General features: G+C 36.7%; 1 protein-coding gene across 2 annotated transcripts in view; it reads right to left on the bottom strand.

Moving 5' to 3' along the window:
• LOC103543080 (transmembrane 9 superfamily member 2-like) overlaps positions 1-27,678 on the bottom strand; it is an 89,199-nt gene that overhangs the window by 13,847 nt on the left and 47,674 nt on the right. Inside the window, exons 8-15 of one of the 2 annotated variants that reach the window (XM_070604954.1) lie at positions 25,124-25,203; positions 22,924-23,032; positions 22,089-22,221; positions 20,895-21,014; positions 20,634-20,691; positions 7,149-7,308; positions 5,851-5,999; positions 1,258-1,369 (exon numbers count right to left, since the gene is read on the bottom strand). In XM_070604954.1, coding sequence (XP_070461055.1) covers positions 1,258-1,369; positions 5,851-5,999; positions 7,149-7,308; positions 20,634-20,691; positions 20,895-21,014; positions 22,089-22,221; positions 22,924-23,032; positions 25,124-25,203 — 921 coding nt within the window. Of the gene's footprint in view, positions 1-1,257; positions 1,370-5,850; positions 6,003-7,148; positions 7,309-20,633; positions 20,692-20,894; positions 21,015-22,088; positions 22,222-22,923; positions 23,033-25,123; positions 25,204-27,678 lie in introns of both variants that reach the window. The other variant, XM_070604953.1, reaches the window with a different exon arrangement.

Here is a 27,678-nt window from a genome sequence, read left to right as displayed (position 1 = left end):
TTCTAAGAGATAAAAATATACACATTATATGCCTATTACCCTATATTTCACTAACGATTGTTGCAGATTTTCTATGACAAAATGTACCTTAGAATTATTGAGTAGATAAGTAAAATATACAGTCACCTACCACATAATGACATTTTGGTCAACAATGGACTGCATGTAGGATGGTAATCCCACAAGATGAGTACCATATAGCCTAGGTGTGTAGTAGGCTATACTACCTAGGTGTGTGTAAGTACATTCAACGATGTTCACACAGTGACAAAATCACCTACCATCACATTTCTTAGAACATATCCCCGTTGTTAAGCGAGGCGTGACTGTATACATAATTGTTTTTACCTTTATACCTATAGCTCAAGAAGAAAATGCTCTAAGACATCATGTATATAATAGTCATTCCCTAAACTCCCTATTGTCACCTTTAGAGTGACATTTAACTACCAAAATAAGAGGGATTTAGGGAATTTAAGAAAACAATGTTCATTACAGCCTTAGTTTCCCAGAATGATGTCAGGAAAAAAATGGGGGTGGAGTGGGGTAAAGGAACCATTTATGTCCATGGTAATCAAAAGGCAATGAAATGAAAGTAAGAAAAAGGGCCTTTAGCAACAATCTCAAACCCATAACATACAATCCTGACCTAAGCTGCAAGAAAACTTTAATTGTTAAAAAGAAAACACCATTGAGCCAGACCTTTTATATGTCTAAATATCAAATCAGTTCCCTATATTTTTCTATGTTAGCTGAATATTATGCAGCAACTATAGTAACTAGCCAGAGACAAATTGCTTTCTGTTTAAGTTTTCCATCAAAGTAGTATTAACATGATGGCTGCATCAAAATCAAAAAATGTCATTATGGGGGCCAGCCTGGTGGCTCAGTGGTTAAGTGCGCACGTTCCGCTTCAGCGGCCGGGGTTCATCAGTTCGGATCCCGGGTGCGGACATGGCACCGCTTGGTACGCCATGCTGTGGTAGGCATCCCACGTATAAAGTAGAGGAAGATGGGTACGGATGTTAGCTCAGGGCCAGTCTTCCTCAGAAAAAGAGGAGGATTGGCAGATGTTAGCTCAGGGGTAATCTTCCTCGGGAAAAAAAACGTCATTAGGAAAAGACAATATAAAACTGATCCCAAGTTGTAGAAAACATGCCACTAACATTTATCTTAATTCCTTTCTCAACAAAGACTTCTAATTCCAGCAATGCAAGTGGAGAAAGCTTAAGGAGCATTAATCTCTTATGTCATTACCTCAGCACATAAATGAAAATAACACAGCAAAACCGTAGCTTCTGAACAGGTAATCAGGAGAATTATAAAGACTAAGAAAAGGAAGCCAAACATGAAGTATATCTGATGAGACCTGAAAATAAAAATGACAGCTTTAACATAAGCTTTAACTTAACAACACACACAGAAAGATCAGTCCAAATCTATACAAAAGGCTGTCACACACTTCTCTAACCTTTAATTCTTCATTCCAAACCTTCCCCTATCCATCTAGTATCGGAAAAAAAAACAACTTCCCTTCCCTATGCAGCTTCAGAGTTTGGCCACATCTTCTTCAGGCAGAATCAGTGTTGCTACTTACCTATGTTTCTCTGCTCGTATAATTTAGTTTTCACTTGAGACCCATCAATATCTCTATAATTTTCTCTATACATATTTAAAAACATGCTTTCTCTTTAGAAATGGAAGATTGTAAATGCCATAAATACCAGCGACTATATTATACAACAGAAAACCACAGAGTCAGACACCACTTTGCTTTGAAGGTCTATGGACATGCAGCCTCCCCAAATAGGTCTTTACAGCACAGTACACATAATTCTATCAAGTATACTTTCAAACATGCATTTTTTTAAAAAAATCCGTATAGATTACATTTAGGTCAAACTTCAGGAATGAAGTAACTTCTTTCATTATTACAGAGCTGAGGTGACCAAAGTGGAATGAGCAATATACATTTTTAAACGCCTTCTGAAAATAAGAAGAAACTGATGAACTGATCAATACCCCACTTTAAAATCTCATGTAAAATATATACCTGGGTGTGAGGATGAAGGATGGAGGTTGGAGAGAGTCCCCTTTATAGATAATATATAAAAAGTTGTACACAACAAATACACTGTTTCTCATTGAAACAAAAATTAATTCATCTAAAGAATCTTTTAGTTTTCAGTTTAAAATTACTTTTCCACCAAAAACATCTGGAAAGTATGGTTACTATAATCTATTTTGCAGCATGTTAAATATTTAGTTGCTGACAAGGTAACACATTTTACTGCTTATCTTTCAAACAAATTTGGCACAATGCTATTTAAAAAGTGAGCAATCGTTCAACATCCGCAAATCAATCAACATGATCCACCACATCAACAAACTGAGGAATAAAAACCACATGATCATCTCAATAGATACAGAGAAGGCATTTGACAAGATCCAACAGCCATTTATGATAAAAACTCTGAACAAAATGGGCATAGAAAGAAACTACCTCAACATAATAAAGGCCATATATGACAAACCCACAGCCAACACCATACCCAATGGGCAAAAACTGAGTGCCATCCCCCTGAAGACAGGAACGAGACAAGGATGCCCTCTATCACCACTCTTATTTAACATAGTACTCGAGGTCCTGGCCAGAGCAGTCAGGCAAGAAAAAGGAATAAAAGGAATCCAAATAGGGAGGGAAGAAGTGAAACTCTCGCTGTTTGTAGACAACATTATCTTATATATAGAAAACCCCAAAGAATCCATTGGAAAACTTTTAGAAGTAATCAACAACTACAGCAAAGTTACAGGGTATAAAATCAATTTACATAAATCAGTAGCATTTCTATACTCTAATAATGAACTAACAGAAAAAGAACTCAAGAACACAATACCATTCACAATCGCAACAAAAAGAATAAAATACCTTGGGGTACATTTAACTAAGGAAGTGAAAGACCTATACAATGAAAATTACAATGCTTTTCTGAAAGAAATGGATGACGACATAAAGAGATGGAAAGACATTCCATGCACATGGATTGGAAGAATAAACATAGTTAAAATGTCCATTCTACCTAAAGCAATCTACAGATTCAACACCACCCCAATCAGAATCCCAATGACATTCTTGACAGATATAGAACAAAGAATCCTAAAATTCATATGGGGCAACAAAAGACCCCGAATTGCTAAAGCAATCCTGAGAAAAAAGAACAAAACGAGAGGCATCACAATCCCTGACTTCAAAACATACTACAAAGCTACAGTAATCAAAACAGCATGGTACTGGTACAAAAACAGGTGCACAGATCAATGGAACAGAATTGAAAGCCCAGAAATAAAACCACACATCTATGGACAGCTCATCTTTGACAAAGGAGCTGAGGGCCTACAATGGAGAAAAGTCAGTCTTTTCAACAAATGGTGCTGGGAAAACTGGAAAGCCACATGTAAAAGAATGAAAATTGACCATTCTTTTTCACCATTCACCAAAATAAACTCAAAATGGATCAAAGACCTAAAGGTGAGACCTGAAACCATAAGGCTTCTGGAAGAAAATGTAGGCAGTACACTCTTTGACATCAGTATTAAAAGGATCTTTTCAGACACCATGTCTTCTCAGACAAGGGAAACAATAGAAAGAATAAACAAATGGGACTTCATCAGACTAAAGAGCTTCTTCAAGGCAAAGGAAAACAGGATTGAAACAAAAAAACAACCCACTAACTGGGAAAAAATATTCGCAAGTCATATATCTGACAAAGACTTAATCTCCATAATATATAAAGAACTCACACAACTCAACAACAAAAAATCAAACAACCTGATCAAAAAATGGGCAGGAGACATGAACAAACATTTCTCCAAAGAAGATATACAGATGGCCAATAGGCACATGAAAAGATCTTCATCATTGCTGATCATCAGGGAAATGCAAATCAAAACTACACTAAGATATCACCTTATACCCATTAAATGACAAAAATAACTAAAACAAATAGTAACGAACGCTGGAAAGGTTGTGGAGAAAAAGGAACCCTCATACGCTGCTGGTGGGAATGCAAACTGGTGCAGACACTACAGAAAACAGTATGGGGATTCCTCAAAAAATTAAACATAGAACTACCATACGATCCAGCTATTCCACTATTGGGTATCTATCCAAAGAGCTTGAAGTCAGCAATTCCAAAAGTCCCATGCACCCCAATGTTCATTGCAGCATTATTTACAATAGCCAAGACATGGAAGCAACCTAAGTGTCCATCAACCGATGAATGGATAAAGAAGACGTGGTACATATATACAACGGAATACTACTTAGCCATAAAGAAGAACAAAATCGTCCCATTTGCAACAACATGGATGGACCTTGAGGGAATTATGTTAAGTGAAATAAGCCAGACAGAGAAGGACAATCTCTGTATGACTCCACTCATATGAGGAATTTAAAAATGCAGACAAAGAGAACAGATTAGTGGCTACTGGGGGAAAGGTGGGCTGGGGGGTGGGTACAAAGGGTGAAAGGGTGCACTTACAACACAACTAACAAACAATAATGTACAACTGAAATTTCACAAGATTGTAACCTATCATTAACTCAATAAAAATTAAATTAAAAAATAAACTAAAAAAATGAAAAGTGAGCAATTTATAAGATCATTAAGCCTAACTTCTGAAGACTTAAAAGTTTTGTCTGAAAGATTCCTTTGGGACAAAAGTTGTTATAAACACACATAGTTGGCTTTTGCATTTTATTTTATGATGACTTTGCCCCATCTCCAAAAATCCCTCCACAGTAACAGCACGCTTGGTCAGCTCCTGAAACCAGAATGCAATCAAAAATCAAGAAGTAAGAAGAAAGGGATGCGGAGCAAATGAAATAGCTGTCAGAAAGCTAGGGCACTAAAGCTGTTGCACTTTAATCAGAGAGCACTGGTTCTTACTTTACATGCATTTCTAACTACCTTGGTTATTAGAATTCTTAAACCACAACAGATTAAAAGCAGCAAATAAAAAGAGGAAAGCTACAAGGAGCTGGCAGTCTGACACCAGAACTTAACAGTTGACAGGACGACAGAAAACTATTACTTACAGCTCAATATAGAAGAAGACCCAAAGTCAGTGGTCTTCCACTTATTTTTAGCAGAAGAACTCTAACTGAAATCTTGCATGGAAGGCCAATATGGAAAACAGATACAAATCAGAGCTGCCCCTTGCCATCTTTAGGCATCTCCCTCCAAGGGACACTCCCACCCCCAACCCTGCAAGGGCTCAGAGAAATAAAATTTGAGAGCAACTTTGCTGAGTCAGCTGGAAAGGCTTAAAAAGTGGTTATTAATTTTAAAAAAGGAAACTTGTATAGAAATTTCCATCAAAAAGAGGCTTTAAAATTTTGTGAATTGGGGCCAGCCCCATGGCATAGTGGTTAAGTCCAGCATGTTCCACTTCAGCAGCCCGGGTTCGCAGGTTTGGATACTGGGCACGGACCTACACAACTCATCAAGCCATGCTGCGGCGGCAACCCACATACAAAATAGAGGAAGACTGGCACAGATGTTAGCTCGGGACAATCTTCCTCAAGTAATAAAAGAGGAAGATTGGCAATAGATGTTAGCTCAGGGCAAATCTTCCTCAGCAAAAAATAAATAAATAAATCAATAAATAAATAATAGTGAATTAAGTCTTAGTTCCCCCAGCAAATTACCCCTGGGTCAGATAGCTATTTCCTGGACAAAGCAGGGTCAAATGAAGTTTTACCATAACAGAATTTAACTTCCTTGAAATATAGGCAAATTAATTTATTAACAATTAAGATTTTTGAGATTATGAAGATACAATACTCACCAAATACTGTTTAGAATGAAAAAGAGTTGAATAAAAATACAGCCAAAAGGTAAAATGCCACCGAGTATGATGCCAAAAAGTGCTTTGGTAGAGAAAGTCTGTAGTGGAACGTGACGGGGTATCTGGTTTATGTGAACTGGACTCCCAAACTGCTTGAAAATAAACCAAGTGAAAATCAGAATGACATGATATGTAAGTAAATGGATACAGATATAATCACAATACAGAGTCTTGAATCTGAACAGGACAAGCAACATTTCCCAGAGCAGTCATGTGGGCAGAGGCTGGACCCATGCTGTGCACTAGAAATAGAACGCAAGCCACAGAGGCAGTTTTACATATTTTAGAAGCTGCATTTAAAGAAGAGAAAGAGGTGAAATTAATTTATTAATATATTTTATTTGATCTAACATACCCAAATATTATCATTTAAATGTGATCAATATAAAAGGTATTAATCAGATAGTTCATATTCTTTTCAGTTTTGTTGTTCTGATTGTTTGAAATCCAGTGTATATTTTACACTTACAACAAATCTCAATTCGAACTAGCCACATTTCAAGCACTCAAAAGCCACAGGAGGCCAGTGGCCACCATACTAGACAGCGCACAGCGAGACAATAAGGATGTTTATCCTTCCTCATAAATTTCAAGGGCGAGATTGGACAAGATTTACTGGTAACTATTCCAATATGAAATAATATATGATGTCAAAAAGTTCTCTTAGAATTTATCTAAGAATTTCTCTCTTAAAATTTGTCAGTAGTTTACATAGATTTTTCTGTTTTCTGCTCTCTCTGGAACTCCACCTCCTGTTTTGCCTTGTCTAATTTCTCCCTGCAAACTCACGCTATGTTTAAACAATACTTCTGCAAGGTGGTCGCATTTAGTCTTTTTGGTATCCTGCTCCTCTTCCTTATACATGGAATGGGCTAATTTCAAATCTGTAAACTGAACAGCCCCATTTCTTGGACTATATCTTGGCTTTCTTCCCCCACTGTATAATCCTATTACTTTTCTGACTTTGTTAAAGTTAACCTTCCTACAATATGTCCCTTTAGTTTTGTCCATCAGCAATAGAGAGAAATATAAACAACATAAAAAGTGGGAAATACATTAAATAATATCATTTAAAGTGTTACTTTCATTAAAAATTTTTTTTAATATTTTATTCCAAAATGATTTTTCTCTGTAGTTTTCTCCAGTGGTACATTTTGCATTCCACGTATAGTATATACACATTGAGGTATTATTTCAGACATCACTCAACGGTCAAAAGCAGTATTTTAAAAGTTTACCTTTTTCTTGCTTCCGAAGTATGCACCAAAAAATGTTAGTGGTACTGAAATTCCAAACCACACTGCAAGGATACTTATCAGAGTACCAAATGAGATGGCGGCCGATGATCCTTCCACCCAAAGAATTATATTCATCGTGAAGAGGTCAATGACAACGATACTAGGGGGAAAATGCCATTAGAAAAGAATAGGCTTTCAGGAAAATGTTATAAACATACTTGATGTGAATGTCAGAACATTCTTTTGATGAAAAGGATATAACAAATTACAAGGTTAAACCCTAGAAGAATATTAAATCACCCTGTATAAACCCAGTCATTGAGCTGGGGCTTAAACCCAATACCATATAACAAGATAGCAGTTTATTACAGGATATAATTTCCACATCCTACTCATCTTTGCACCTCCAGAATCCAGCAGAAAATAAATAAGGTGTGGAGTAATATATCATGGAAAAACTCAATATGCAATATAGTGAACACAATTAACAAAATGTATATATTTAAAATCATTTTTAGAATTCTAGACTGAAATGGGCTATAAGAAGCCTCAAGTCAGACAAGTATTCACTTAAAACAAAGATTAGTATGGAGATTTCTCAAAAAGTTAAAAATAGAACTACCATATGACCCAGCCATCCCACTACTGGGTATCTATCCAAAGAACCTGAAATCAGCAATTAAAAGAGACTCATGCAAGATGTGGTATATATACACAATGGAGTACTACTCAGCCATAAAAAATGATGAAATCCAGCCATTTGAGACAATATGGATGGTCCTTGAGGGTATTATGCAGAGTGAAATTAGTCAGAGAGAGAGTCAAATACTGTATGATCTCACTCATAAGTAGAAGATAAAAACAACAACAAACAAACACATAGTAATGGAGATTGGATTGGTGGTTATGACAGGGGAAGGGAGGGGAGGACAAAAAGTGTGATTAGGCATCAGGGAAATGCAAATCAAAACTACACTAAGATATCACCTTACACCCGTTAGATTAGCAAAAACATCCAAAACCAAGAGCGACAAATGTTGGAGAGGTTGTGGAGAAAAAGGAACCCTCATACACTGTTGGTGGGAATGCAAACTGGTACAGCCACTATGAAAAACGGTATGGAGATTTCTCAAAAAGTTAAAAATAGAAATACCCTATGACCCAGCCATCCCATTACTGGGTATCTATCCTAAGAACCTAAAATCAGAAATCCCAAGAGTCCCTTGCACCCCTATGTTCATCGCAGCATTATTTACAATAGCCAAGACGTGGAACCAACCTACATGTCCAGAAACTGATGATTGGATAAAGAAGATATGGTATATATACACAATGGAATACTACTCAGCCATAAAAAAGACAAAATTGGCCCATTCGCAGCAACATGGGTGGACCTCAAGGGTATTATGTTAAGCGAAATAAGCCAGTCAGAGAAAGACGAACTCTATATGACTCCACTCATAGGTGGAAGTTAATATATTGACAAGGAGATCTGATCGGTGGTTACCAGGGAAAAGGGGGGGTGGGGGGAGGGCACAAAGGGGGAAGAGGTGTACCCACAACATGACTAACAATAACGTACAACTGAAATCTCACAAGGTTGTAATCTATCATAATATTAATTAAAAAAAAGTGTGATTAGGCTCAAACGTTAGGGGATGGACTATAATTAGTTTTTGGGTGGTGAACATGATGTAATCTATACAGAATTTGAAACATATTATGATGTACATCTGAAAGCTATATAATGTTATAATCCAATGGCACTGCAATTAAAAAAATTTTTTGAAATAAAAAGTAAAAAAAAGAGACTCATGCACCCCTATGTTCATTGCAGCATTATTCACAATAGCCAAGTCACGGAAGCAACCTAAGAGCCCATCAACTGATGACTGGATAAAGAAGATGTGGTACATATATACAATGGAATACTACTGAGCCATAAAAAAGGATAAAATTGTCTCATTCACAACAATATGGATGTACCTTGAGAGTATTATGTTAAGCCAGAAATAAGCCAGATAGAGAAAGATAAACTCTGTATGATTGCACTCATATGTAGAAGATAAACAAACACATAGACAAAGAGAACAGATTAGGGGTTACCAAAGGAAACAGAGGTAGGGGGTAGGCACAAAGGGTGAAGTGGTGCACCTACAATATGACTGACAAATAATAATGTAAAACTGAAATTTCACAAGGTTGTAAACTATCATAACCTCAATTAAAAAATAAATTATAAAAACAAAGAGTTTTATATTAGTCACTCAAAATCAACAGATCAACTGCTAAATCTACTGGATAAATCACCAGGCAAGCCCAGCTATCGTGCCCCTATTTATCCCACACAAGTTTGATCAAAGCTACAGGTGAATATGGGTATGAGTATGGATGTGAGTGTCTCTGAAAGCCAAGAAGATGAGGTTGAAAGATGGGCAGAGGCTAGATTGTGAGGGGCTTTGAATGTCAGCTTAAGGAACGTAGACTTTATCCCATCAGCATCAGGAAGCAACGAAAGGCTTTTTACACTCAAAGCTGTGAGGTACACAGTGCAGTTTTTCAGGAAGATGAATCCACAGCACTGTGGAGGACAGACCTAAGGGAGGAGACGCTACAGACAAGGGGACTAGGTAGAAAGTGGTAAGGATCTGTATAATCTGGTGATGGTTAAAATGCAAAGGATGGATACAAAAGACATGAAGAATTAAGAGACTTTGGTTAAAGATGGCAGATTGAACATTCAGCTCTGCTCCCTCCTTAAAACTCCAATAAAATTATAGCAAAGGAATTTTAAAAGGGCATAAATACACAAGGATGGGGGATACAGCAAAGAAGACATTAGCAACGAACTTTGGAAACCAGATAGCAGACAAATAGTAACTGAGTTAGAAAAACCAGGAGGACTGGTTGAAAGTCAGCCTAAGACACTGACAGACCTACAGATTCCTTCCCTCAGTCTGCAGAGCCAAATAACTTCCCTTCCCGACCCCAGCAGAAGACTGGAGGTCTAGTCTCTTAGAGAAGATCCCTGAAGCTCAGAAGAAAACTTTAAAAAAGAAAATCTATGATTGACATCCTCAGCGAGACTAGAGGAGACATTGCAATGATGAGAAAAGAAGAGGAAATTTTAAGGACTATTGAGAAAATAAAAGAGCTCTTTGGAATTAAAAATATGACAAAGGAAATTAAAACCTCAATAAAAGGGTTGTAAGATAAAGCTGATGAAAGGTCTTAGAAAACAGCTTTTTAAAGGAAGAAATGGAGAACAGGGGAAAAAAAGGAAAATTAGATGACCAACCCAGGCATATGAAAAATAGGAGTTACCTGAATAGAGTTTGTTCTGATTGTCTTTAAGGGATATTAAGTAATTTGCTCGAGGTCGGACAGCTGATAAGAGGCAGAGCTGGGATTCTAACTCAAGTGTGTCTGATTTTTTAAGAGCAAGCTTTTGCCATTCCACTATGCTATAATAAAGGCTTTATGGTAAGAACCTACCCCACCAATGACATCTATCCTCTCCGCCCCAGACATTTTGTCAACGACCACAGAGCAGAAATGTGGTAACAGCCATTGCCTGATGCACCAGGTTAGACTTTGAGGTCTACTGTTTAAGGAATCTCTGATTTAGTTCTTTAGTTGTAGGTTCTCTCAAGGTCCAATCCACTTCTCAGATTCTAATGCTGCCTTCATATTTGCCATTTCTTCTCAATTTCTCATTAAGGATCATTGTTTTGGATGCTTCCCCATCTCTCATTACAAGTGATTTGGTCCTTTCTAAGTCAACTTCAATCATTTGTTCTTTCACTTTAGTATTTCTACTTCACCTTTCCCCTTGGTGTTTATAATCTCTTCTGTCTCCTAAAACCTGTGTTAGCAGGTAAATCTATTCTGCATTTTAAAGGGTCGTACTTTGCTTCTGCTGGAGATGTAGTTTTGAGTCCTCTTGAGCAACACCAAATACAACAACAAAACCTCACCTTAAGTCTCATCAGTTTCTGGCATCTCAGTAAGGGAGTCTGGTTTCTCATGATTTAACCATACTTCTTAAAATGTTTTTTAATACCTTTCTGCCCTAATGAATTTGCTTAGCCACAATATTCCTCTGCCAAATTTTCTAGCTTTTGAGAGATTAATTTCAGCTGTTATCATTCCATGGCCAGAAAAATTACTTCTCACTTGACAAATCATAACCTCCCTTCTTATACATAAACTTAATTAACCCATCTCAACAATTTCCCTTTTGAAAGTACACGCTAGAATGTTAATATGTGTTTAACAATTCTGTAACTGTCCTTCAATTTCACATCTTTATATTCTAAATATTTCTTCCTTTGTCGACCTCTAATTATGTCTAGACCTTTTCATGGAATCATAAACAGCAAAACTAAAAGGAAACGTAAAAGGTCACCTAGGTCCATCTCCTACATGAAACATTTATTCACACATTTATCAAACAATTATTGAGTATCTGTGTGTTAGGCCCTGGCACTCAAAGATAAATAAAACAAAAATCTTTGCTCTGAAAAAGCTCAGTCTGGCGGGGGACAGAGATAAACAAATAAATTACAATACAACATGGGAAATGCTATAGCAGATGATGGTCACAGAGCAGTAGGAACACAGAATAAAAGAGTGACCAAAAATGCTTTATAGCTCACAAAACAATTTCACAATCCATTAGTTCATTTACTTCTATAAACGACTCTGTGACACAGGCATTAAAGGCAAGGAAGTGGACAATCAGGAAGGTTACAGGACTCGCCCAAAGTCACTTACCTAATACTGAGTGCTGGAATTGAAACTTTCTCCTTCTAATTTTAAAGTTTGGGGAGATGCCCATCAAACTGTGCTGACTCTTCCCTTTCCTACCTACCACTTTTGGGGTTACATGAAGGAAAAGTACATCATTTAATAATTTCACTCCTTCAATTTCTTTTAGGGAGCATATATGTTCATTAGCCTAACTGCTCCTCCATTTAAATTTAAATCCATTTTTACATTGCCCATTTATATACTGTAAAATACTGAAATTCTCTTTCAACCTAGCACATTCCAAGACATAAGAATTCCAGTGCCTTATGATTCTGTCTCCCATCCACCTAAGAGAGCCCCTAAAGGACTCAAGGGAAATATGTCCTTCATATCATCCCCCGTTTACTGCTCTAAAATTGCATTCAGTTCTACTCACAGAACTAGGAAACTAAATCTGTTTTACATTTTTAAATCATTCACATGATTCAATCATGGAGCAGATATTTATTGAGCACTTACTCCATACAAGGCACTTATACTGCATGTAAGGCACTGGGTTACACACTGTGAAAGATACAGAAATGAACAAGACATAGTACTCTCTCATGAGTTTTAGAATGTAGAATGAGAGATAGAACACATTTTAAAAACTGCAATCTAAGGAATACTGTGATAAGTGTAATATTGGTAATAGACACTGTACAATTTCAGAACATGGAAGTGGTGGCATTTGAGCTGGGACTTAAAGAATGAATAGAAATTTGGCACTGAAAAATTGGAAAGAAGATATTACAAATAGATGGAACGGCATGAGCAAAGGCATGATAATAGAAGAAAATAGTATCTAATAACCACAGCTACCATTTATCAAGCACTTATTATGTGCTAGGCACTGTTCCAAATGCTTTACATACATTATCCCATTTAATCCTCATAGCAACTATCTGAGGTAGACAACACCATTATTTCCATATTGCAGAAGAAGAAATCTAATATTAGAGAGGTAAAATAACTTGCCCAAGGTCCCATTATTAGTAAATATTATTTGAAACTCTTTTTTTGCCTATCTAATTTAAAACACAACTGCATAATGCAATAATTATATATCCATGTTGATGAGCATACAAAGTATTAAGATGTAATTTATATGACAAAAACAGCACAAAGGAGGGAGGAGGGAAAGGAGCTATATAGAAGCAAAGTTTTTGTATAATAATGAAATTAAATTAGTATTAATCTGAACTAGATTGTTATAAATTGAGACAGTAATTGTAACCCATAAGGTAACCCTGAAGAAAACAACTCAAAAAATAGTAAAAGAAGTGACAAGGGGATAAAAATGGTACACTAGAAAATATCTATTTAACACAACAGAAGACAGTAATGTAGGAATAGAAGAACAAAAAAAGACAAGATTTATAGAAATAAAAATATCAAAATATCAGATGTAAAGCCTACCTTATCAATAATTACATTAAATGTAAATAGATGAAATATTTCAATTAAAAGTCACAGGTTGACAAAATGGACCAAAAAACAAAGATCCAAATATATGATGTCTACAAGAGACATAACTTTGATTCAGAGAAATAAATAAGTTGAAAATAAAAGGATTGTATTATACTACATATAAATATAAATATCATGCAAACAGTAATGAAAAGAGAGCTAGAGTAGCTATATTTCTATCAGACAAAATAGACTTTAAGACAAAAAGGATTATGAGAGGCAAAGAAGGACATTTTATAACGATAAGAGGGTCAATCTATCAAGAATATACAACAATTATAAACATATACATACCTAACTGCAGAACCCCAAAATATATGAAGCAAAAACCGACAGAACAAAAGGAGAAACAGACAATTCAATACTAATAGTTGGAGACTTAAATACCCCCTTTCAATAATGGATAGAACAACTAAACAGGAGATCAGCAAGGAAACGGAAGACGTTAACAACACTATAAACATATTAGACCTAACAGACATCTACAGAACACATTCCCCTCAAGTGTACATGGAACATTCTCCAGGGTAGACCATATGTTAGGCCATAAAGCAAGTCTCAACAAATTTGAAAGATTTGAAATAAGACAAAGTATAATGTCATTGAAAGAAATTAAAGAAGACCAAATAAACGGAAAGACATCCTGTGCTCGTGCGCTGGAAGACTTACCACCGTTAAAATGGCAATATTCCCCAAACTGATCTACGGATTCCACGCCATCCCTAGCAAACTCCCAGGCAGCTTTGTGAAGAAATCGAAAAGCTCTTCCTAAAATTCATCAGGAAATACAAAATTCCAGAATAACCAAAACAATCTTGAAAAAGAACAAAGTTAGAGGTCTCACATTTTCTAACTTCAAAATTTATACTAAGCTACAGTAATCAAGACTCCGGGTACTGGCCTAAGGACAGACATACAGACTAATGGATTAGGATTGAGAGCCCAGAAATAAAATCATAGATTTATGGTCATTTGAGTTTCAACAAGGGAGTCAATACAATTCAATTGGGGGAGAATATTCTTTTCAACAAATAACATCAGGACAACTGGATATCCATGTACAAAAGAATGAAGTTGGACCCCTACTTCACACCATATACAAAAATGAACTCAAGATGGATAAACATCTAAATTTAAGATGTAAAACTATAAAACTATTACAAGAAATATGCACAAATTTTAGTGACCTTAGATTAGGCTTCTTAAATATGACACCTAAAGCACAAACAACCAAAGAAAAGATAAATAAATTGAATGTCATCAAAATTAAAAAGTTTTCAACTTCAAAGAAAACGATCGAGAAACTGAGACAACAATTCACAGAATGGAAGAAAATATTTATAAATCATATATCTTATAAGAATCTAGTAACCAGAATATATAAAGAGCTCCTACAATTCAACAATAAAAAGTAAAATAACCCCATTTAAAAATGGGCAAAGGATTTGAATTGATATATTTCCAAAGAAGATATGCAAATGGCCAATAAGCACATGAAAAGATGCTCAATACCATTAGCCATCAGGAAAATGCAAATTAAAATTACAATGAATTGTCACTTCACACTCACTAGGATGATTATAATCAAAAACAGAGATAATAACAAATGTTGGTTAGGGTGTGGAGAAACTGGAACTCTCATACATTGCTGGTAGGAATGTAAAATGATGCAACCACTTTTGAAAACAGTCTGGCAGTTTCTCAAAATGGTAAACAGAATTATCATAAGACCCAGCAATTCCACTCTCAGGTATAAACCCAGTAGAATTGAAAGTATATGTTCACTCAAAACAGTATACACAAAAGTTCATAGCAGGGGCCGGCCTAGTGGCATAGTGGTTAAGTTCATGTGCTCCACTTTGGTGGCCCAGGGTTCACAGGTTTTGGATTCTGGGCGTGGATCCAGCACTGCTTGTCAAGCCATGCTGTGGTGGCATCCCACATAAAATAGAGGAAGATTGGCACAGATGTTAGCTCAGCAACAATCTTCCTCAAGCAAAAAGAGGAAAATTGGCAACAGATATTAGCTCAGGGCCAATCATCTTGACAAAAATGTTCATAGCTGCTCTATTCACAATATCCAAAAGCTGAAACAGCCCAAATGATGAATAGACAAACAAAAAGTGGTAATCGATATAATGGAACATTATTCTATCATAAAAGTAATGAAGTACAAATACATGCTATAACATGGATGAACTTTCAAAACATTATGCTAAGTGAAAGAAGTCAGATGCAAGAGGTCACATTTTTTATGATTCAATTTATATGAAATTTCCAGCATAGTCAAGTCCATAGAGACAGAAAGTAGATTAGTAGATTAGCAGCTAAAAATTCCAATGATACTTTTCACAGAGATAGAAAAAAACAATCCTAAATTTCATATGGAACCACAAAAGACCCCCAATAACCAAAGCAATCCTGAGAAAGAAGAAGAAAGCTGGAGGCATCACATTCCTGATTTCAAACTATACTACAAAGCTAGAGAAATCAAAACAGTGATGGATGGTAACCAAACTTACTGTGGTGCTCATTTTATAGTGCATACAAATATTGAATCATTATGTTGTACACCTGAAACTAATATAAGGTATATATGTCAATTATACCAAATAAAAAAATTAATAAAAAAGAAGGCACCAACCCTGCTGATACCTGGATTTCCAATTTCTAGCCTCCAGATGTGTGAGACAATAAATACCTGTTGTTTAAAAAAACAGTATAGTACTGGGCATAAAAATAGACACATAGACCAATGGAACAGATTTGAAAGCCCAGAAACAAATCCTCACATATGTGGTCAACTAATATTTGACAAGGGAGCCAAGAATACTCAATGGGGAAAGGATAGTCTCTTCAATAAATGGTGTTGAGAAAACGATAATTACTTTAAGAATGAAATTGGACCCCTATCTTACATTACTCACAAAAATTAACTTGAAATGGATTAAAGACTTAAACAGAAGACATGAAACCATAAAACTCCTAGAAGAAAACACAGGGGAAAAACTCCTTGACATTGGTCTTCACGACAATTTTTTGAGTATGACACCAAAAACACAAGCAGCAAAGGCAAAAATTAATAAGTGGAACTACATCGAATTTAAAAGCTTCTATACAGCCAAAGAAATAATCAACAAAACGAAAAGGCAACCTACTGAATAGGAGAAAATATCTGTAAATCTTATAACTGATAAGGAGTTAATATCCAAAATATATAAAGTCATACAACTCAATAGCAAAAACAACCACAACAATCCGATTAACAAATGGGTAGAGGAACTGAAGACATACAGATGGCCAACAGGTACGTGAACAGGTGCTCAACATCACGAATCATCAGGGAAATGCAAACAAAACCATGAGATATCACCTTACACCTGTTAGAATGGCTATTCCCAAAAAGACAAGAAATAACAAGTGTTGCCGAGGATGTGGAAAAAAGGGAAGTCTTGTGCACTGTTGGTGAGAATGTAAATTGGTGCAGCACCTATAGAAAACAGTATGGAGGTTCCTCAAAAGATTAAAAATAGAACTACCATATGATCCAGCAAAACCAATTCTGGGTGTATATCCAAAGAAAATGAAAACAGGATCTCAAAGAGATATCTGCACTCCTGCGTTCATTGCAGCATTATTCACAACCTGCTCAAGGCCTCATAACTAGAAAAAGGCAGAATTGGGAAATGAAACCCTATGTATGTACAGAGTGAATGGCATGTGTGTGTGTCTGACTCTAAAGCCTGTGCTGGTAGCCTCTAAAGTTACCTCTCCGCTTCAATACATGGTTATGAATTATTGTTATTGTTGTTTACAATGAAATCATTTAAAAATAAGTAATACATGCATATGGTACACAATGCAAAAGGTGAAAAACCAAAAGTGAAAAGAAAGAGTGAAAAGTAGTCTGCTTCATACTCCTGTCACCCAGCCATCCAGTAACCCACCCAGGCGACAATCACTGTTAACAGCTGCTTTTCAAATTAGATTTTTTTTTTATTTTTACAAAATTGTGGTTTGATACTACATCATTTCATAGCGCATGTTATTATGAATTTCTACTCTAATTTTTAAACTTTTTGGGTTAAAACATTCTTCAAAATTGATCACATAGAAAACATAATAAAAACAGCTCATAGTGCATTGCAAATGCTAACACTTTTCAGACAATGATTGTTCAATTTGGCTAATCAAGATTATCAATATAGGGCCAGGCCCATAGCCAAGTGGTTAAGTTCACGTGCTCCACTTCAGTGGCCCAGGGTTTCACTGGTTCGGATCCTGGGCACGGACATGGCACCACTCATCAGGTCACGTTGAGGCAGCATCCCACATGCCACAACTAGAAGGACCCGCAACTAAAATATACAACCATTCACTGGGGTGATTTGGGGAGAAAAAGCAGAAAAAGAAAAAAAAACACTGGCAATGGTTGTTAGCTCAGGTGTCAATCTTAAAAAAAAGATTATTGATATAGTACATTCTAATCTTGCACTATTTCTATTTCAATGATGTAACTTATTTTTACCATAAGATAGAACATCTGTATAATGAAAAATGGGCCATTACTATTCATCTTAAGCCATGAAGACAGAGTTTTCAGGGCGATTTACATTTATTTCCTCTACAATGCCTAGCATAATGCCTTATATATAGTAAAAACAAAAACAAAAAAACCCACAATAAGTATGTTGAAGGAGTAACTAAATGATGCAGAGAATAGTAGATGGTTTATTGACTGATTCTTGCATGCAATATCCCTTGCATTACAATCCAGTATAACAACTTCGGCACAATGGCACTTTGTTACCAAATTTATTCAGTTTGAGATTCATCTAAGTCTTGAACTTGAAGCAACAAATACCTGAAATATTGTTAAAAGTATCTCCTTACATAAGTCTATTAAAGCCTTCACCTCAGGAAAGACCACCATTCTAGTTTCCCTGAAAAGAGTTATAAGAAAAGCAGATGGCCCTATTCAAGGTGATGAGAGGGAGGGGAGTGCATTGTCCTTATTTTAAATAAGTCAAAAATTCTGAGAGACATATATTTGATGTGCAAACTTACAATGTTCAATCCGTTCAATGATCTTAGCTTTTTCCCTAGAGTTTAGGGGAAAACAAGCCAAGTGTAGATAAAAGATGATGAGTCTACTGAACCTATCACTACATTGCTTCACTCATGGCACTATGCTCCGTCATAGAGCACTTTTAAAGCATTGGCTCTCATTTTGTCACTAATCAATATATAATGTAATTGAATTTGCTATATATAACTTTCATTATAGGACCTCTTCCACCATTTTAACACAATTCTAGCATCAAGGACATGGGAATTTTGTAACAAATAGGAATTAAAGTATCACATAACAGTTAAGATATAATCCAATAAATACCATATGATTTCACTCATATGTGGAAATAAAAAAAACGATAACAATCACACAGATACAGAGAACAGATTAGTGGTTACCAGAGGGGAAGTGGGCAGGGAGGAGGACAAAAGGGGTAAAGGGACACATTTGTATGGTGACAGATGGAAACTAGACTTTTGGTGGTGAATACAATGTACTGTATATAGAAGTTGAAATATAATGATGTACACCTGAAATTTACATGTTATAAACTAATGTTACCTCAATAAAAATATATTACACAGAGAAAAAAAGATATAATCTACTGCATTTTCCTTAAAAAAAAACAAAACTCCTGTCCTTCAGGACATACAAAGGTAAGAATTTTTAAAAATGAAACAGAGTATTGATGGAATTGTGTCCCTGAAAATTCAAATGTTGATGTCCTACTCTCTAATGTGATGGTATTTGGAGATGGGGCCTTTGGGAGGCGATCGGGTTTAGATGAGGTCATGAAGGTGGGCCTTCATGATGGGGTTAGTGTCCTTATAAGAAGAGATACCAGAGAATTCTCTCTCTCCTCTCTCTCTCTCTCTCTTCAAGACACCAGAGAGTTCTCTCTCTCCTCTCTCTCTCTCTTCAAGACAGCAGAGAGTTCTCTTTCTCTCCGAGACACCAGAGAGTTCTCTCTCTCCTCTCTCTCTCTCCCTCTCTCTCTATTCGAGACACCAGAGAGTGCTCTCTCTCCTCTCTCGTTCTCTCCCTACTATGTGAGGACACAGAAAGAAGGCTGCCATCATCAAGCCAGGAAGCGAGCTCTCACCAGGACCTGACCCTGTTGGTGCCCTGATCTCGAACTTCCCAGCCTCCAGAACTATGAGAAATAAATTTCTGTTGTTTAAGAGATGGAGTCTATAGTATTTCGTTATGGTAGCCCAAGCTGACTAAGACAAAACATATCAAACAATTTGGAGATAAAACCCTAACCAAGCCAGGACTTAATCAGCAAGGTACTGTGGGAAGAACACTGGACGGAATGCAGGGAATACATCCAGTTATGTATAGCCCGGGCTCCATTAATGACATCACATGTGACCTTGAACATGCTGCTCTCTGGCTTGGCCACCAGTTCTGCATCTCTATCATTAGGGGACTGAATGAGCTACTCTTTTTTTTTTTTTTGTGGAAGATTAGCCCTGAGCTAACATCTGCCACCAATCCTCCTCTTTTTTCTGAGGAAGACTGGCCCTGAGCTAATATCCGTGCCATCTCCGTCTACTTGATATGTGGGATGCCTGCCAGAGCATGGCTTGCCAAGCTGTGTGTAGGTCCGCACCTGGGATCTGAACTGGCAAACCCCAGGCCACCAAAGCAGAACGTGCAAACTTAACCACTGCGTCACGGGGCTGGCCCCTGAATGAGCTCCTCTTAAGCCACTGAGCAGCAGCACTCCCACTCGCACTCTGACTCTGACCCCACCTTGGAACTGCAGTAACCAGGTAAGACAGGAAGGAATAACTGCTGAAGGCAGAGACGAGGCAAATAACACCAGGTGGTGCATAAACTGCCGCTCTAACAGGATACGCAATGCAAGATGAATAACTGAAATGAGCAGTTACGAAATCTGCCTCAGAAACAAAGATCAAAATGGAATAGTGCAGCAGCATCGTCTGCTCTCTGTGGTAGAGGTTAAGATGTACAAAAAGACGAAAAGAATGCAGACACAACAGACAGAGAATGCTACAGCTATAGAAAACACAGTGGTCATTCATCTCCTTTCTGCTCTTCATTACTGTATACAATGCTTTTTCCAAGATGAAGTATAAGAAAGGGTATAATTGCATAAAGAAAAGAGAAGGCGAGATACTAACCCAGGGCATAATAGTGCTGTCAGCAGAAAATTTGTATTCCAGTTAACACCTTTAAATGCTGAGGAAATAAAAGACAGAATAGTTACTGTAGCAATTTGATTTAGTCCCTTTTACAAATACTTAGAGTAACCAAGACACAATTACATTTTAATCAGTGGCCTAAAATCCCCCATGCGATTTTTAAATTTTCTATTTTACTGCCTTTTAATTTCTACATTTAACACAGCAGCTTACTAGAATAATAACAGTTGTCATACTTACTCTTATACATTTTAGCAGACACATATCCAGCAGGAGTTCCCAGAAGGACCCATAACACGATGGCACAGGTCATTAAAGCGCCTCGTTTGGAAGCGGAAAGAAAACCAAGGCAGGCCAGAACTGGAGGCACAAAAAAGACATATCAAACCTGTAACAATAATAGCCTCAAAAGCACAGAGAACTTGATAATAACTGAAAGACACCTTTAATAAGACAGATTATATGAAAACGCACACAAAGATATTCTCTGATGTGGGTACTTAAGCAACACTGCAAATGAATGTTACTCACTTAGCTAATTGGCAATTTTTTCTTAATGAAAAGGTCTGATTTTCAATACAAGGCAAATGAAGTAAGTTTCTGAGTTGGATTTAGTCTTTAATTCCACTGTTTAAATCAAAATTAAACACAGTATCTCCCCCTTCCCTCCTCCAGTAGTCACTCCCGAAACAGCAAATCATTTTTCCCACAAAAATGTCCTTTAATGATGTACACCTGACATTTACATAATGTTCTAAACCAACGTGACCTCAATTCAAAAAATTCCTTCTGTTTCCTTTTATTCAAGGAGAGGAATAAAACAAAGTGAGACTTGGTCTCAGGAAAATATAACCTTAAGAGCTGAATTTTGAAATTATTGTTGAGATCTGAAACACCTACTAATCCATTTTTTTACAGCAGCTTTCTTTGTGAAAAGCACTCCTCTGGCTATCAAAAACTGACAAGCTCCATTTTTGGTTTATAAATGAAGGCAGCCAGGGTTCATCAGGCATCATAAGCCTACGAAAGATGCCATTCTGTTTGTACATTTAAAGACCAGTACTGAGGCTTGCCATAGCCTTTCAAAATGCTAGTCTTTGAATTATGAACTCCCTTATCCTCTTAAAATGTGATTCTACCCACAGGCTGATTTTCAAGAAAACATCCATTTTGCAAAGCAAGGAATATGTGTATTGGACATTACAATAAATTATTCAGAACCGAAGAAGCTATGAAAGATCCTTTATATAGGAACATATTCAGACTCATATCCCTAATTTGAGAATACAGAAATGTAAGTACTAAAAAACACATTTCCTTAAACTTTAAGGTATAATTTTCAAAGTCCCTTTGTCCACATGAATCAAAGTTGACATATGTCGGCAGTTCACTAAGAATGTTTAAGATGACACGTATTGATCCAAGCCTACTCACATAAAGTAATGAACGTCATAATCAAAACTTGTATTCCTTGACCCAGGAAAACTGACAGCAACATTCCGTATCTTGGAGGTCTGAATACATCCCCATGAACCAGCTTCCAACCAAACTCATCCTGGGCCTCTTCCTGCATGTGAGAAAGTCTTTAGTAAGCACACAAGTGACTATGACAGAAAGGTATAAGAGCTCTGAAAGTTAGACGAAACTGAACTTTCCTCTAAAGACAGACTAACTGGAAACCAAGGGCTCATTTGGATATAGCAAGTCTCTACAAGGTATGTGATCCTGCCATACAAATGATTCACTCCCTTACTCTAAGTTTTGCACCGGAGGGAGTGTGTTAATTATATAAAGCACACAACTGGCTTGATTTTCATGAAGAAAGCAAAATGATTTAACATACACAAGGAATTCAACCAATTTTATAGAAATTAAAAATTCGGCAATGCACAAATGATTACAAGAGTCAAAACAAATAATTAGATAAAACTAAATTTAACCTAAATTATAGTATTTTGCAATGTTTGGTACATTTATCTCATATTCTGAATTAATGAAAATCTTAAATAATGATATTTTGAAAGCTCATAAACACATAAAAAAGAATATAACCAAAGAGTTCACAACAAATAACTCTCTAATAAATTTACCTGTACTTTTAAGAAATCCACACAACTCTACACTTTCTGATATGGTATAATATGCAAAATTACTAGACACTGAAAATTGTATTCAAGTTGTTATACTCTAAGTAGAAATATAACATTGAGACCTGGGCAGAGTAGGCACTGAAATATTTGCTGAATCAAATATGTGCGTTTTTACTTACGGAGGAAGTCATCTGATTATATCTGATAATATCTCTATAGAGAGTCCTTAATATGACCGTAGCCACCATTCCAGATAAGAAAAGAACAATAAAAAAGGAATTCATAATACTAGAAAATGTAAAGAAGAAAAAAGAGAAGTTAAATCTCAAGTTCTTTATTTGAACAGTAAAAAGAAAATGTGTATACATATAAAAGAAAGACATTCAAACAATCATTGTGCTGATGAGTTTTCTAAGGTTAAACTTAGATCAAAGACTGAATACATCAATATATTAAATGAACTTAAAGCTCTAGCACAAAAGTGTGTTACAAATAAGGCATCAGAAGCAACACTATTCTTAAGGTTACTTTAGAATTTTTTAAGAGTACATTCCCAAAAAGAAACCAGAAGTGAGTAAGATCAGCCACACAAACTTAGTTCCAGAGCATGGAACTGAGAATGTAAGTTCAGGAATCGAGGTTGAATTAATGGCTGATTGAATTCTCAGCTGGTGGATCAACGCTATAGTCTTTTCATCACTTTATGAGCTTCAGGGTAAAGACTCCATGGACCACTTACCTACCAGCTCTTACCTACTGTTTCTAAAACTAAAACGTAAAAACTACCCCCAGATCAAAACTAATGCCTTCTGCCATCCCACCACCCAGCCAAACTCAGACACATCAAAAAAGTTTCACCAGAATCTATGAAAAGACCAACAGTATTTCAGAAAGATGCCAATAAGATGATCGATGTCTAAAATGTTCGTTAAATTTCATAAGTAAATTAGCTCATGACAGAAACTTTTAAAGTACACTTATTGTTACATTATAAACATTAATACTACTAGAGGTTAGCCCGAAATCTATCTGGAGGCCCTTCACTTTTACAACCCCTTTGGAGAAACTATTTAAATAAATTTCATCCGAAGGGAGTTCGGGGCGGGGGGGGGAGGGGCATGACAAAATGGGACCCAGACTATTACCCAAACAGAAGACTGTCTGGAAAAGCTACCACATGATAATAATAATAATGAGGAAGAGGATGAGGAATAAGGGTAGAAATAGGAGGAGGAGGGGATGCTATTTTCATTTTCAAGGCAGTGGCAGTATGAGGAAAATCATCATCTCAACACCATACTCATAGTATCACACCTTTCCCTACTTCCATTTTTACATTTATAGTCTTCTTCCACCAAAAATTGCTTTATTACAAGATAGGAGGATAACGGGACAAAATACTATATATACAAATTCATCTCTTTTTCATCAGCTTCTCTGATCAGTCTCCTAAGTTACTAATTTAACATCCTACTCCCACTCTCAGCGCCAATCATTACATTCGCAGCTGGTCTATCCCTCAGTTCCATGTCGAAACTGCTCCTGCCATAGTCACGAAGGGCTTCTAACTCTGTGGGTTGATCCTGCTGAAGATTCCTGAGGAATCAAGTCCTTTTACTCCGAATCCACTAGAATGTAAGCTTCATGTGAGCAGAAGCCTGTCTACCTGATTCATTGCTGCATCTCGGAGGCTACTGCAGCACTTGGCGTCATAATAGGGACTTAAAAAACCTGTAGAAAGGACGGTCCATCACTCACAGACATTATCTCTACACAGTCTTCTCCTTTATACGACCAGCTTGATTAAATGACCACTTGAAATATTTTGGTCTCTCATACGTAATCCTTTCACCTTTCTCCTTGCTCTCTTCCCAGTCTTTCGTGACACCCTGAGCTTCCTCCACCCCAGCTGGTTACTGCTTTTCCTACTCTCCAGTTTTCGCGAACCTTCTGAACGCACAAACAAAAGTTTCTATTCTGTTTTCCTCTCCTCTCTTGTGTAGTGTCCACTTCCACAGTTATATCCCGCTGACTTCCCACCCCAATCTTCTTTGCAAGCGAACAGAGTATCTCTATGACTCTCAGGCTTCTCTTTCCCTTCAGTATAAACATGAGTATATTTAAAACACACTTTAATTTTTTCTTTTTCTTTGTGTACGTGGAGAGGTGGAGAAGAGGAAGGACAAGGGAGATTAGCCACAGAGAAGAAAAAATGTCACTCAAGATAATCTATGGTGACAAAATATTTTAAAAATATATATGTATATAAAATATATATGTACATGTATATATATTTACAAATATATATATATGTTTGTGTGTGTATATATATATTGGCCACCCTGAAGCTACTTACTCTCTATTTCATAAAGTGCTTACCTAAACCACTGAATGTTGGTATGAGGCATGGACTCCAAAATATAATCCCATCTAGAAGCCCACTTGACTCTTTTGTTTTCCTAAAACAAAAATATAAAATCATATGACCACATTTTAACTGACCCTTTGCTGGTTATAATCCTAAAACAGACAGTTATTCTGCTTGTACTTTCTCCATTTCTTTACTGCTAACTCCACAGAATCACGAGATCCACCCTGACATTTTTGTCTTATTTTATTTACTGACATTCTTCCTCGTTTCAGAAAGGGACTAGGAAGAAAATAATTTTAGCTTACTGCTGTTCACCAGAAATAGCACTTTTTGGCTACTATTTTTCTGTAACGATAAATCCACCCCATACTTCATTTCCGTTTGTCCAGATCCCATTTTCATCTTAATTGCAACTTCATATCATACTTTCAAAAGTACACAAAGATATATATAACGAGAGTCACTATAGTTTTCTTTGTAAATTTAAAAACCTAGAAACAGGGGTCGGCCCCGTGGCTGAGTGGTTAGGTTTGTGCGCTCTGCTTCGGCGGCGCAGGGTTTCGCTGGTTGGGATCCTGGGCACGGACATGGCACTGCTCATCAGGCCACACTGAGGTGGTGTCCCACATGCCACAACTAGAAGGACCTGCAACTAAAATATACGACTATGTACTGGGGGGATTTGGGGAGAAAAAGGAAAAAATAAATAAATAAAAATAAAAAATAAATAAAAACCTAGAAACAACCAAAAATGTCTGTCAGAATGGGAATAAACTATGGTAATCCATGCTAAGAAATACTATGTAACTATTAAAAAGAATTAAGTGATATGTATATGAATTATTATATATATATATGTATTTGAAACTGCATTAAGTGAAAAAAGAAAGGTGAAAAGTACATATAGCAAAATTCCATTTTCCCCCTCAAAAATAATATACATATCTTGTAGATGGAAACATTTTTCTGGAATAAATAAAAAATAATGGTTATACTTTTGCAGGGAGAGACTAGAAATGTGGGGGTATTAAGGGAAGGGAGAATTTTACTTATACTTTTTCTATATGATTTGAAGTCTTCACCATATGCAAGTATTATCAATTTTATTTTTTAAATTGAACTAAAAGAAAACTTGCTTCACTGAAACCCACCAGGCTCCACCTCCTGCAAATAGGTTTATTATTAGAGTATTTTGTTTAATTATAAAACACTGCTCAACTAAAGTCATCATTTCTTATTGAATACTCTAATATTTTACATATTTGGTTGTTCAATATTTTGAGATGTTGTAGCAACAAGTTCATAAAAGATGTTTTGTTTTTAAATATTGTTTTCAGAACTGAAGCAAACACAAGAAAATGCAATTACCAATCAAGCTGTTTCTGCTGACGTGTGATCAAACACAAACTGTCGATAGCTTCTGACAAAATATCCCCACTAGATGAAGGTCCTAACTGGTAATCCCCAGTAAACGTGGGAAGCATTAATGCAGTGTTATTACTCCTCAAATCAGTAACATGCTTTCAGCAAAAGGAAAGCACTGGTGCAGACTGACCAAGTTATGTTTGAAATGACTTATCATTTAAAACTGGGTAATTAGGTGTCTTTTCTGAAGTTTGGCGGTGGAGTATGAAGAAAGTCAATGTACACTGCTTTTTTTTTTAAATGCCCAAACGATAGATTTTAATTAAAATGGGTTTTAAGCCACCTGTGGATTTTAGTGCCAACCTGATGACCAGGTGCTCATGGTTAATATTACCAGTGACAGGGCAGATTGACATCACATGCCTCCTGACATGAGCTATCAAGTCTGCAGTATGCCTGCCAAGAATGTACGGCCTGGGCCTGGTCATGAAAACCATCAGACAGATCCTGGTCATCCTACACAACGTAAGACGTGTACTCTTGGAAAATTTCAAGGATGTGGAAAACAGGGAAAGACTAAAGAATTGGTAAAGATTGGAGGAGGCTAAAAACTAAACACAACACGTAATCCTGGATAGGATCGAGAAGCAGAAAACGTGACATTGTTGGCCAGCTGGTGAAATTTGCTGGATAGATAGGGATTGGATGGTAATGTGATACGAATATTGATTCCTAATTTGGAGGGTTGTATGGTAGTGATCCAGGAAAGTGAGCTCGTTTCATAGAAAGACACTCTGGAGTGTTTAGGGGTGATGAAACATCTATCTAGCTCTCAAAAGATTCAGAGAAAGGGGCTAGCCTGGTGACATAATGGTTAAGTCTGCATGTTCCACTTCAGCAGCCCAGAGTTCACAGGTTCAGATCCCGTGCACGGACCTATACACCACTCATCAACCATGCTGTGGCGGGATCCCATATACAAAAAAGAGGAAGATTGGCACAGATGTTAGCTCAGGGCCAATCTTCTTCACCACAAAAAAAAAGTTTCAGACGCCAGCCCCGTGGCTGAGTGGTTGGGTTTGTGTGCTCCGCTTCGGCAGCCTGAGGTTCACCAGTTTGGATCCTGGGCGCAGACCTGCACACCGCTCATCAAGCCACACTGTAGCACCGTCCCACACTAGAAGGACTTACCACTCAG

The sequence above is a fragment of the Equus przewalskii genome, chromosome X (assembly GCF_037783145.1).
Source record: "Equus przewalskii isolate Varuska chromosome X, EquPr2, whole genome shotgun sequence".
Lineage (NCBI taxonomy): Eukaryota > Metazoa > Chordata > Mammalia > Perissodactyla > Equidae > Equus > Equus przewalskii.
Note: the sequence above shows the minus strand (reverse complement) of the source record. Positions and strands in the feature narration are given on the sequence as shown.